The 12535-nt window shown below is 34.1% G+C and overlaps 1 protein-coding gene across 3 annotated transcripts in view; it reads left to right on the top strand.

Moving 5' to 3' along the window:
* Nucleotides 1-7161: 7161 nt before the first annotated feature.
* LOC128240348 (islet cell autoantigen 1-like) overlaps nucleotides 7162-12535 on the top strand; it is a 42036-nt gene continuing 36662 nt past the window's right edge. For all 3 annotated transcript variants that reach the window (XM_052956962.1, XM_052956961.1, XM_052956960.1), the window contains exons 1-4: nucleotides 7162-7246; nucleotides 9790-9831; nucleotides 11391-11568; nucleotides 12243-12315. In XM_052956962.1, the coding sequence (XP_052812922.1) occupies nucleotides 9827-9831; nucleotides 11391-11568; nucleotides 12243-12315 (256 nt within the window). In that variant the 5' untranslated portion in view covers nucleotides 7162-7246; nucleotides 9790-9826. The remainder of the gene's footprint in view (nucleotides 7247-9789; nucleotides 9832-11390; nucleotides 11569-12242; nucleotides 12316-12535) is intronic.

Genomic DNA, 12535 nt, shown 5'->3' with positions numbered 1-12535 from the left:
AGATAGCATTTCTTTTTCTTCACCATTTTAAATGAAACAAAGGGCAGTCTAAGTCACTAAAAGAGCCGTGCCTTCGTTTGATTACAAGAGTTTGATTAGGTGATAAGTTTCCTTAGGCACTTCGACAACAGTTTCCTAAATATTGTTTGACAGTGCTCCATCAGGCGGCGGTTTTGTGAAAACGTTTGTCGAAGTTTTATGAGAAACTAAACTCTCAATCAAACTCCAGTAAACACTGACGGCATGGCAATGTAAGCGGAGTAGAATGCGCCATGTTTCATTTAAAATAGTGAACAAATAGTAAAGTTATATTTGTTTAAAGCCTTCATTTGAAGCAAACTATTGCCTTCCGACGTAGCATTTACTAGTATGACGTAATTTGTCACGTGGTATACACACACTTGTACATATCAGTCATGTTAAAACAAACACAATGAAAATGTCTCCAGTGCACGACGGATCCAAGAGTTGGATATACACTTATCCATATTTTGCCCCACTGGTGAGCGACGGGCGATGCAGGGTGAGGAATCACAAAGTATATTACATTCTAACAAAGACTACGAATGAACCGAAGCGAGGCTCAGCTGAATAAAACCTTTAAAATTTCTGATAGGAAATATAATGAAATTATATAAAATTAGACTTGTGATGAAAGTGCTATTCTTGGCAAAAATTTCAGCGTTCTAAAAAAATCCCGACCAGTTGAAATGTTGGCCAAAGCAAAATATAGCCTTTTATTGGCTAAGAAATATTTTCCTATCTTTTTTGTTATTAAGTTATTAAGAAATTAACGTCACGCAGATTGCGGTTTGTCATAAATTAAATGTATTACTTTTGCCTATGTCACTTAATGTAGCAGGCTACATCGTGGTTATAAGACTGGTTCTGTATACCCTTTTTACACGATTATTTGATAATTTAAAGTATTTAAATGGAGTGGCTTTGTGTTCGCTAATGTATGAATTCAATACCTATACAAGCTGTGGTCATGCATATTCTGTCTTCGTGAGCATCTCCAAAGCAGTGGTTTCCAAATCTATCCGGGGTAGGATTTGTGCAAGACCGATCTCTGCGCTCCATTCCAATACCACAGGAAACTGAGCACGTGCCGCATGAGCTCCATGGTGACCATCCGCCGTGGACTAGATACATGTTGCAACAAAAGAAAGGACAATATATGAAATTGCCAGAACGAAACATTAGCTAAACCGTTGTATGGATAAGTGTTTACACGAAAGTAGAACTTATTTTTCGAGTCTAACGTGCTGGAGGTGTACATCACTGTATAACACTGACAGACGCAATATAATACGAAAAATACAAATGGCATATGTGTCCTAAAAGCTCATGTCTCCGAACCGGGGATAGTTTTAACAGGACAGCTTGACTGTCATACTTTAGGCTTTAACATATGTGAAACATAAGTGACAAAATAAACACACCTGGGCACTGATCCATTTTGCAAGGAAGATGTCCACTCTTTACACCGGCACAATCGAGGCCTCCGTTACTAGGAGCGGGATTAGAACAGGATCGTATTCGTGCACGAGTCCCATTTCCACATGTAACATCACAGTTTGACCAAGCGACCCATTCTGACCATTTCCCATCCACTAGAAACGATCGCGATATAATGCTTACAAGTGCAGGACAAACCCATCATCCAAAACTTTAATATACTGTGGTGAAATGGCAAGGATCAAAACATAGCTAACAGTCTCCTAGGGATATATTTGAATCACTAGACGTTCATATTAATCATACACTAAGTTTGATATCAAGCCCGCGTTTATCAAAACTCGAATGTTGTCTTTCGTCTCTGTCTTTTCCTCTGACCGAAGTAAGCAAAGAATAAACAATGCAATGCCCACAGACATTTAATTTTAATTTACTCGATTTGTTAAACATATTTTAAATTAAAGAAGGTATATTATTATTATTATCTGACATACATGTGTATTGAATACGATTCAATCATAAATCTGATAACTTCTTACCTAGAGAGCAAAGGTTGCAGAATTTTGGACAGACAAGTTTTGCATGGTGAACATCGGCGCAAAGATTGAATATTGTATTCAATTTGGCACAGTCAACCGTACCGTCATCAACGCAATCGGACGCTGCAACACAGAATATAAACAAAAATGAGATGGAGTTGCAAATAAATCGTTCCGATCTTATCTCAGTGTGCGTATACCACCTGGTAAATTGTGTTATAAATGCTACGACGGAAGGCAATATTTTGCTTCGAATTAAGTCTTAAAACAAAGATAACTTTTATTTTTCTTTACCATATTCAATGAAACAAAGTGCAGTCTGTGATCCACCTTCGTTTTATTACCGGAGTTTAATAAGTTGAAAAGTTTTCTCAATCACTTCGACAAACCTGTTTCCAAACTAATGTTTTGACAGTGCTCCATCAGGCGGCGGAGTACAGCGTTGAGATTTTTATTTTTGGATACATTCGGAAACTTCAACAAATTTCGTCAATTAGACGCATATTCATGTAATAAGTCTGATTGCTATTGAAAGATTGGAGGGTAATCTACATGTAGGCTGCATTTTTTGTTACAACTTGTTTGGGTACGTTTCTTGTCATGTTTTTCGTACTCAACACTTTTCGATCAAATCAAAAGTTGTTGTAATATGAGCTATTAAGGCCTTTCGAGATTGTTTGACATTTTAAACTGCAGTAATGCATAGTTATCTTATGCTAGATCGTTGGTAGGAGTGATAAATCAGAAGAAAAAATCAATAACTTCAGGTTAAATGTCACTTTATGTACTTCCGGTCACATAAAATGACGAGTTCATTCCTATCAAATGACTGTGTTAGGACCCACCAGTCATTTAGTATTTGTGCGCGTTCAGCTATTAAATACACGGTTAAATTCTTGTTATCAGTACTCAGTTATTAATATGTTACATAAATGCATTATTGAGAAGGTAGTTAAAGATTTAAAGGTTAAAAATTATGTTTGTTATATGGATTATAAATCACTTTAAATGATACACCTGTCCTATAGATAGACCGATAATCGAAATAAACACATTCTTACGTAGTAGATGGGCACATAGCTGGTCGTTGCACCTGTTCTGTGAGCAGCATTCAACACAGTCCGATTGTTGGCGATATTGGAGGTCCCTACCAACTAGCGCACCCGGGAAAACGTTTGTTGGAACACTGCATATCTAAATACATCTATCGGAGTTTTGATAACTCCATAAGTAATAACAACATGCATATGTACGCTCTTATTTCTTGTTTCCATAGATATGTTTTTCAATTTTCGCAAAACTTACGGTAACATTGTACGGAATAATACAAGCCACAACGCTTGTACGTGTATGAGTAACACGTTCCGGCGAATACCTCTTATAGTTTTTAGTTATGGTTAAGATAAAATTGTGTTCATCAAAACCACAACGACGATGTAGACGACAAAGACAAAAATGATGCCTGGGTAAAAACAGACGAGCTAATACAACTAGGTTTAGGGAATGAGGAAATAAAGCATATGCATCGATCATTTGTTTAATCAGTGTAGTTGTTAAGACGTTCACATATATCAAATTTGCTCAAATATGTTGAATCTAATAACTTCAAAAGTTGAATTTATAGGAACTTTTACAGGTCAATAATTATGATATAATATATGGATAATTAAAAGTGTAAAACCTGATTGTTTCTGCATCAAAGACTGTATTTTCTGCGGCTCTGCGGACCACTTAGCTCCAAGAAACACGCCTTCAAAAGAATTGTACCGATTCATATACAGTAATTAGGTTTTATATTAGATTTTAGAATTAAAAATAACAGCAGATGTAGCCATAATCGAATGTCTACATTATATCTATATATAAACAGAATGCTATATTTAAAAACAAAACAAAAAACATGATGATGTTTGATCAGCTTTCGTTATGGAAAAAGGCTGATTGTTAGTATTAAAGCAATAAACAAACCCCTTCAGCATATATGTTTTGCTTTTCGAATATAACAAATTCAAGCAACTATTTTGTTACTCGACCTGATTTTCCTCACAGCTGGCGTAAGTAGAAAAATTAGACGGGTGGCTGATATAAGTGCAAGTTTAACATTCCTGTCCATCTGTGTGTAAACCGTAGATTTCAATTAGCATGTACTTTTTCGTTTACAGCATGTACATTGAGCAAAGTTTCAAACTGGTAAATTTAGCATGATGTACCCCATATGAAATAGTTCTTTCTCTTCATGAGATCAGAAAACATCTGTTTCCAAGTAAATGACAAGGTCATTGACTATTTGAAATCTGTAAAGCCAATTATAATAAATTATAATGTGTAAGTCAAGTAGACTAACTTAAAACAATTTCATAAAAAGGCAACCACCTTTCAACTTTTGTTATTATTAACAAATAAAAATATTCATTTTACTGTTATTTTGCATTCGAAATATATCTTGAATGTAAATGGAGCTATCACTCAGGGTATAACAATGACAGTGACTATTCTGTGGTTTAATTGTATATACTTACACGATATTTTACTTTTCAAGAAGACAGACAGAAGGAACGCGCCAACTAAAACAAGAATGCAAGTACAAAACATGCTGAAGTATAAATAAGAAATTCGATAAAATATAATGGAGTCAAAAATGTTACTGTTTGGGTTGTCATTAACCATTCATTAACTTAATACATGTAGTTCAATGGCACGCATGCGTTTATAAAAAAAACAACACGAAAATTCATTCTTACTAGTATCACTTTTTATACTGTTTTACTTACCACATTTAGTCAACATTCTGTTCAATAGTTGTCGTAGTTTAACTAGAATTACTTTGGAACAAGCGCATTGTTGAATTACAGTGACTATAACATCTGGAATAAGTATGAATAATTATTTTAGTATGGCTTTTACATTGATAAGACTGCATGAAGATCAAGAAACATAGTAAATTACGTTGTTATCAGTGTTCATGTACTTTCTCACGTTCTTCTATTGCAGAATTAGATATACTTGCTGAAAAATATTGTTAAGACTCACAGAAATCAACATGTAATGACAGGATAATAATAACAACAAATAACATGTTATCGTTATCTGTGCTGGCAATGTATTGGCATTAATAAATTTCAGTGTGTATGTATAACAAACCACATTCCTCAAATTAAGAAAATCTTTAACATTGCGTCTTTAACTGCTTTATATCCAGAATGAAATGATTGATGCTTTAATATTTCAGGGTAACTACATGTGAATAATTAATTTTTGAAAAATTAATACCGTTTGAGCCGGTGCTAGCGGAAATTGGAACACCTCGGCCATTCTCTATTTAATATGATGTACGTTTTACAATGTCATATTCCTTTATATTTAACTACGCAGCAAGTAGATTGCCTAATTTTGTTTAATTTAGTTGTTTAGCCTAAGGACTTTAGTCATAGTAATCTTAATTATTTATGCAATAATGCATGTCACTGGATTCAATTTGAACATAGTAATACACATTACACGTTAAATCGCTTTATTAAATTAATATTATTACTATTATCATTAATTATTTTACGAACTACTTGATCATATGGCGATGGTGTACTTTGATTTTGAGCCGTCAGCAGACTATACAAGTGCATCGGCAAATCAAATCAAATCAAATCAAATTTTATTTTCAGTCGGTATGACTAACAAAGAAAACATTAGCTATGAATAGCTATTGACTGACTACATATATATTATAACAAGCATATATCTATATAACATATTTAAGTATTAAGGAAATTGTACCTAACTAAAAAAGTGAATTAGCACATTATTAAGACAAAAATACAGATGTCATATACAGTATACACATTTAAAAACTGGGATGCTGCGCTAATCTTGACCGTAGACTAAAAAGATCTTAAGATAAAATTAATAAAAAAAACTAAAAGGAAAAAATAGCACAAGTGTGCAATTCTTAAAAGGATACTAAAACACATATCAGCTTGAATCAGATTCAAGATGACCTGATTAGCACCAGCCTCTCAGAAGTTGCAGCAAACATTTATGCAGTGAACATGCAAGCACATAAATATCATTTAAAGCAAATGTAAAGGCAAAGGATATCTATGACAAAAGCACTGATTATAAATAGATATGATGCAATACAGGCTAGGTAAGCACTAAACATAACTAAACTAAAAAGCATGGCAAAAGCAAAGCATGGCAAAAGCAAAGCATGGCAAAAGCAAAGCATGACAAAGGCAAATGTGCAGTGTTACAATACCTAAAAGAATTGAAGATAAACTGGTGTTTGTTTGTTTATGATCTTAGAGGTTTCTTATGCAATAGTTCTTAGTCTTCTAATTTTTAGTGATGGAAGATGTGACTTAATTAGTAAAAAAGAATAATTTGATGTATGGTCATTGTAGATAAACCGTAATGCTCTCTCTTGTATCTTTTCAATCTTATTAGTATTTGAGCGGTTAAAGCTGTATTCGTATTAATTACTAGACCTGTACATAATTTGTTGTTTATTTTGTACAAATAATCTTGTGTGAGGAAATCCCCGAGCTTGTCGAAAATCGCCCAATGTACGATCACTGTGTTATATATATATATAATATATAATTCTCGAAAGTTCTTAATTAAAATTAAAAATTTTGACGTGAAATTTGGAATATGTAATTTGAATCCTTTATCATACTTTTAAGTAATTTTCCATTGGAATACGAAATGTATTGTTTTTATGTGCGTGTTTAAAAAAAACAAAAACAAAAACAAAAAAAACCCCAAATATTATACCGAAACGTTTTCGTTGAAAATTTATATATATATTGCATATCAATGCTGGATTTCCAATTGAGAACTTCCAACAATAACGTTTAAGGGGGTTTTCAACAAATACCTAGCTTTATTTGAAAAATAAATTTGACATTATAAGATAAGATACATTATTATCAGTTATAATATGTATAAGCAATATTATCAACTGGCTGTTAATTTTGATATGACTTCATCATGATTATAAATCTTACCGGTAGCATACATGTACATAGGGGCAAATTATATTCATCTGAGGTGTGTCGACATAGATCGTGAAAGGGAAGAAACTGCTGTGTATAATTGTTAACACAAAACGTTTTGACTAACAACAGCTGCTAGTAATCGATTAGTTCAAGCACATCCTATTGATTTTCAAAACAAATATGGCCGAAATCCACAACAGCTGCTAGAAATTAGTATTTTGCCACGTTTGACAGCTGTTTTGTCTTATATAGGTATACTTATCAATTTCAATCAGATAAACTTCAAAGAAGTCATATGCAGCATTATGTCACATCCTGTTATGAAGAAGAAATATGAGTTGGTTTAGCAAATTTTTATTGAAAATATTGTCGGTTATGTTTTTCTTACTTATTGGGTCAATAAGAAGTGACATTTTAAAGCCTTTCAATCATCAAAAGCTCTCGAAGGTTTTCTGATGGTGGTTGTTATCTGCCATCTTGGTGTGCATGTCAAAACACTGCATACATGTAATATTTGTGGGTACATTATTTTAATACTCTAGGACTTATTCTAGTCCAAATAATTGTACGTTGACAGAGTTTTTTAACGATTTTTGATATGGGAAATCCTTCTCGTACAAATTATTTTGTACCAAAAGTGGGTAGTTTTTCAGATCGGGATTCCGGGTTAAAGCATATTGCATCCATAAAATATCATAAAAACAAGAACCATACACAAAAAAATAAATATACAACGAATAATTATGAGTTTGATGGGGTTTTTCTTCATTTCATTCTGTCAAAACATAACGCGCAAGGCTGCAGTTCACAGTTTTACAACAATCGGAGCACTTCGGTCATGGCCGAATTGTTACGATTGTAGTTACGAGGTTTATCACGAAGCTTGTCGGAGGTGGCCGAGTTATTACGATTGGGTCGAGTTGTTCTGCTTGGCATAATTTTTATCTGTGTCAGTCAAGTTTTGTTTTATTGGAAAGGTAGATCATGTGTTTAATGCTTGTTTTGTGCAAAATAGCTTTGTACTTACATGGTAAAATATGAATATAAACCTTTATTATCCATTTCAAACATAAAATACTTCACTAAATACAATTTCAATATTTTTCAAACCTACCCAGTTTTTGCACAAACCCGTTTAGACGTTAGGGATTGAAAGAATCCCGTACCAGGTATAACACATCTATTATTTAAGACTAGGACTTATTCCAACACAAAGTCGTAAAACTAACTTCACTAAGACTACAAAGTTGTTCCATAATTTACATTCCAAAATAATATCAAACAGGGGTTTCCATATGAGATTCACAATGAATAATATTGCAAATTCCATTTCTGATTATCTTTTTTTAGGAATTGCGTTAAAAGGTGCATGTCAAATGCAGTATTATTTGTATTTTGTTGATACCTTTTAGCTCATTATTGAGTCCTAAAACCCTCTGATGCCATTGCTATCCCTCCATTTTCTTTGTTAACAAATCTGTCAACTTGTTTCATTTTCTATCATCACTGTATACTATACACTACTGACGCCGTTGTGGGCGCTTCTCATCATTTTCCTCTGCCACCGCTGTTAACACCCCTACTGTACTCAGGCTGACCCTTTTTCTGGTAGTACCCTTCAAGTAATGCACATATTTGCTGTAGTTACCCTTCCTTTCACTGGTGTTTATCTTTGGTCACTGTTGTGAACACACCTGTTGGCGCTGCTACCCTTCCCATCGCCATTGTTTACATTCCTACTCTTTTGTCACTGTTTTTGCCCCTCCCCTTGCCTTTGTTTTTACCGTTGTTTTTGATACACGTCCAATCGCTGTTGTTTACACACCTGTCTATGTTATTCATCCTTCCATCATTATTGACCATATCCTGCCTCTGTTGTTTGTCTGTTGTTTGTCTTCCCATCATCCCTTGTCGTCTGCTCAGGTACATAATTATGTTATATTGCGCAACTCATGCATTCCGCGTGTCCCAGCACATTGACTGTTTCTCTGATTTGGACAAGGATTTGGCAATAGAAAAAATGCCCAAGTGAATGTTCATCAGCGTTTTCGGCAATCTTCAGGATATTTTTTGAATGCCTGGGATTAAATTCTAGGACATATTATGAGTTTTTTTCGGACATACAATATGTTTACATCATCTAATTGGAACCCCTGACCAAAGATACATGTGTATAAGATAAATTGTTTGGGTAATGGTCTTTAAGGTTTCGAACAAGTGTAATTAAGCTCACTTAAAGTCTGATATGCATGTATGCCTTTATCTCACCATAATGTAGCTCACAAATAGCATCTTAGCAATGGAATTTACATTAAACAACTTCTGAAAGTCTGGGACAACTTCATAGACAACATAATTGTACAAACTAGAGTTGGTACCACTTCTCCTTTACCCCATTAATTTAGCCACGTTCGCCCACATTTATCAGTGGTCTTAATTAGCACAAGCCCGCAACCCTGCTCTGGTAAAATGCTTCCCAGGCTTGCTCAAATTTTGGGTTTTATACAGCAGAGTTTGTTGAAAAATGTAATGCCAAGCAGTAGTGTATGAATTCGGGCATGTTCATCCAAAAGACGAATTTTGGTGACTGATTTATTATCATCTTTGTTGCCTTTATGGGTATATGTGACAACACGATACAATGTATTTTGCCACCATTTTTGCGTAAGTGGACGAAAAGTTGACGAATAGAGGGAAAATATATTATTGCTATCAGTTATAACTTATAAGATTTGCCTTTTTGTATCAATATCTTCCATAGTGAATTCTGATTACAAAGTAATTGTATATTTCAGGTAAACAACATTGGGTGGTGCTACCAAAACCTCCATAATGTCGTAAGTTCATTAATGATTATTTGTATCAATGAACAGTTTGTTTGATAGTCCAAGATTCTTGACTCTACTTCGCTCATGAGGCTCACCTAATGTTCAAGACTTTTGCTCTCTGAACCTAAAAGAAATTGTGTCTAATTTCAAAACACACTGGTAACTTTAGTATAGTACATCTAGTTTTTCTATAAAAAAAGTAATTATTAAGTTGTTCTATGAGGAATAATTTATTTATAAAAATTTTTTTATGAACTTAACAAATATATATATATATAGACTGTATATTATACATTCAATGTAGATAGATAATTTAGAATATTGCAACGTGTGTCATGCCATATTATGGTAGCAAATTTATCTTCCTTGTGTGTTGGTTTTTGCGAAAGATTTATGGCATATCTGTCTATAAAAAGCAACCAATCAATTTAAAAAGCTATTATAGTCATGAAAACAATAACCATTTATTGTGAAGCCTGCGAATCATGGCCGACACATACTGAGATTGCTTTGTCTGGGGTTGGTGTCACACTTTTGTTTCCGATCGTTAATGTTTGAACAACTTGGGTTAGAATCTCAAACTTGGAACACACATTGAGCATGGTCAGTATATGTCCAATTTTGATTTTGAGGTAAATATCTCAAAAGCCATAGTGACCATTAAGATTTACTGAAACAATTATCGGCACTCCGAACAGGTGACTAGCTTGTATAATTGTCGCTAAAATATTTCTTCAATAGTGCCCCTTGACTAATTGAACTTTCAGCTAAAAAGGACTAGCATTGTCAGTTGGCAGCGTTTTGTCACATTTAAGCAACAACAAAAGTACACACAAATGAGAGATCTACATGTAAATTGATAACTCTAATTTTTATGCCCCCACAAAGTGGCGGCATATAGGGTTGCCCTTGTCCGTACGTACGTCTGTCTGTCTGTCCGTACGTACGTACGTACGTCCCGAAGATTGTTTCCGATCTAATTCTTGAAAACCGTTTGTCCAATCCTCACCAAACTTTAAACACATGTTTGTGACCATAATATCTTGATCAAGTTCGATAGTCATGGAAATCGCTTTAGTCATTTAGGAGTTACGGCCCTTTTTTGCCAAAAATACTTCAAAAATATATGTTTCCAATCTAATTCTTGAAAAGTATGTGTCCAATCCTCACCAAACTTTACATACATGATTGTGACCATAATATCTTGATCAAGTTCGATAGCCATGGAAATCGCTTTTGTCATTTAGGAGTTACGGCCCTTTATTTGCAAAAAAAAGACTTGAAAAATACGTCCCGAAGATTGTTTCCGATCTAATTCTTGAAAACTGTTTGTCCAATCCTCACCAAACTTTAAACACATGTTTGTGACCATAATATCTTGATCAAGTTCGATAGTCATGGAAATCGCTTTAGTCATTTAGGAGTTACGGCCCTTTTTTGCCAAAAATACTTCAAAAATCATTATGGCTTATTTTCTGTGACAAAAAACCGAAGTGGGGGCATCCGTGTCCTATGGACACATTTCTAGTTTGTATAACCCTGTAAAACTATGCAACTCACCATTGCAGATCTCACGGGTATTCTGGGAGCAACTATGACCGGTTTGTGGAGAATCGTGAGACGTCCACCTTCCACAAGTTTAAGGAGACGTTCTGGACGACCAAGCAAGCTGTCATACAGAAGCTCGGCAAGAAGGAAGATGAACATGTGGTTGCATCGGATTCTCAGCTTGATGCCAAACTGGAGGTAAGATTTTTTTTAAAGGTACTGTTGGTTCAGAGTTTTAAAGATGAAATCTTACTCCCAAATAAGATTTACAACAATTAATAATATTGTTTAAATATTCTAAAAAAGGATGAATAAATGTCAAAAACAATGGTTCTTATGAAGGAAACTGAGTTTAATTTGAAAGAAATGAGCATAATGTACAGTATTTCTACTTTATGAGACTATAGTAGAGCACAGTAAATCTTTTAGCATTCACCAATCATTTAATATTTTTGCGTTTTCTGCTATTAAATACACGGTTACAATCTATTTATTTGTTATTTATATTTTCCGTAAATGTACTATTTAGCAAGTACTTACAGGTTTATCAGCCAAAATTGATGTTTGTTATACATGTGTATGTATTGTTTTTGAATAAGAGTGTCACTTTAATTGGTCTCTTTTTCGAAGAAAATAGGTTTTGTTTATTGTCACCAGAGTGGAAGCATACAAAAACTTCAACTTCTTAGTCATTATTTTAAGTATACATAAGGACATCCACAAACAAACCAAAAACGTTTAAACATGTTGAAATATTTCACACATTAGACTGTTGAACCTATATATAAATAAGTTCTAAGGAGTAAAGGGTATTTGTCCTTGCTATTTGAGCGCATATAAAACACAAAGTTCACTAATCACTATGATTTCAGGTTTTCAAGGCCATACAGAAGTCGTGCATGGAGCTTCTGCGAGCCATTGAGAAGTACCAGGACAGACTGTGTGGTCAGTACAATGGCCACAAGATCTTATCGCATAGCTATTAGCATAGTATCAATCAGTCAATTGTATAAAACTGGCCCCAATATTCAGGGCTTTTTCTATAGTATCCCAGGGCTTCCGTTAAAGGAAGTTTGGAAGTATATTACTCCCTAGAAATTGGTTAAAACTTCCAAAATTGATTCCTTGGAAGTAAAAAAAACTTACATAATTTTGAAAAAAAATT

The sequence above is a fragment of the Mya arenaria genome, chromosome 7, assembly GCF_026914265.1.
Source record: "Mya arenaria isolate MELC-2E11 chromosome 7, ASM2691426v1".
In the NCBI taxonomy this organism is placed as follows: domain Eukaryota; kingdom Metazoa; phylum Mollusca; class Bivalvia; order Myida; family Myidae; genus Mya; species Mya arenaria.
The sequence above is the reverse complement of the archived record's forward strand: the minus strand, read 5'-3'. Positions and strand labels throughout refer to the sequence as shown.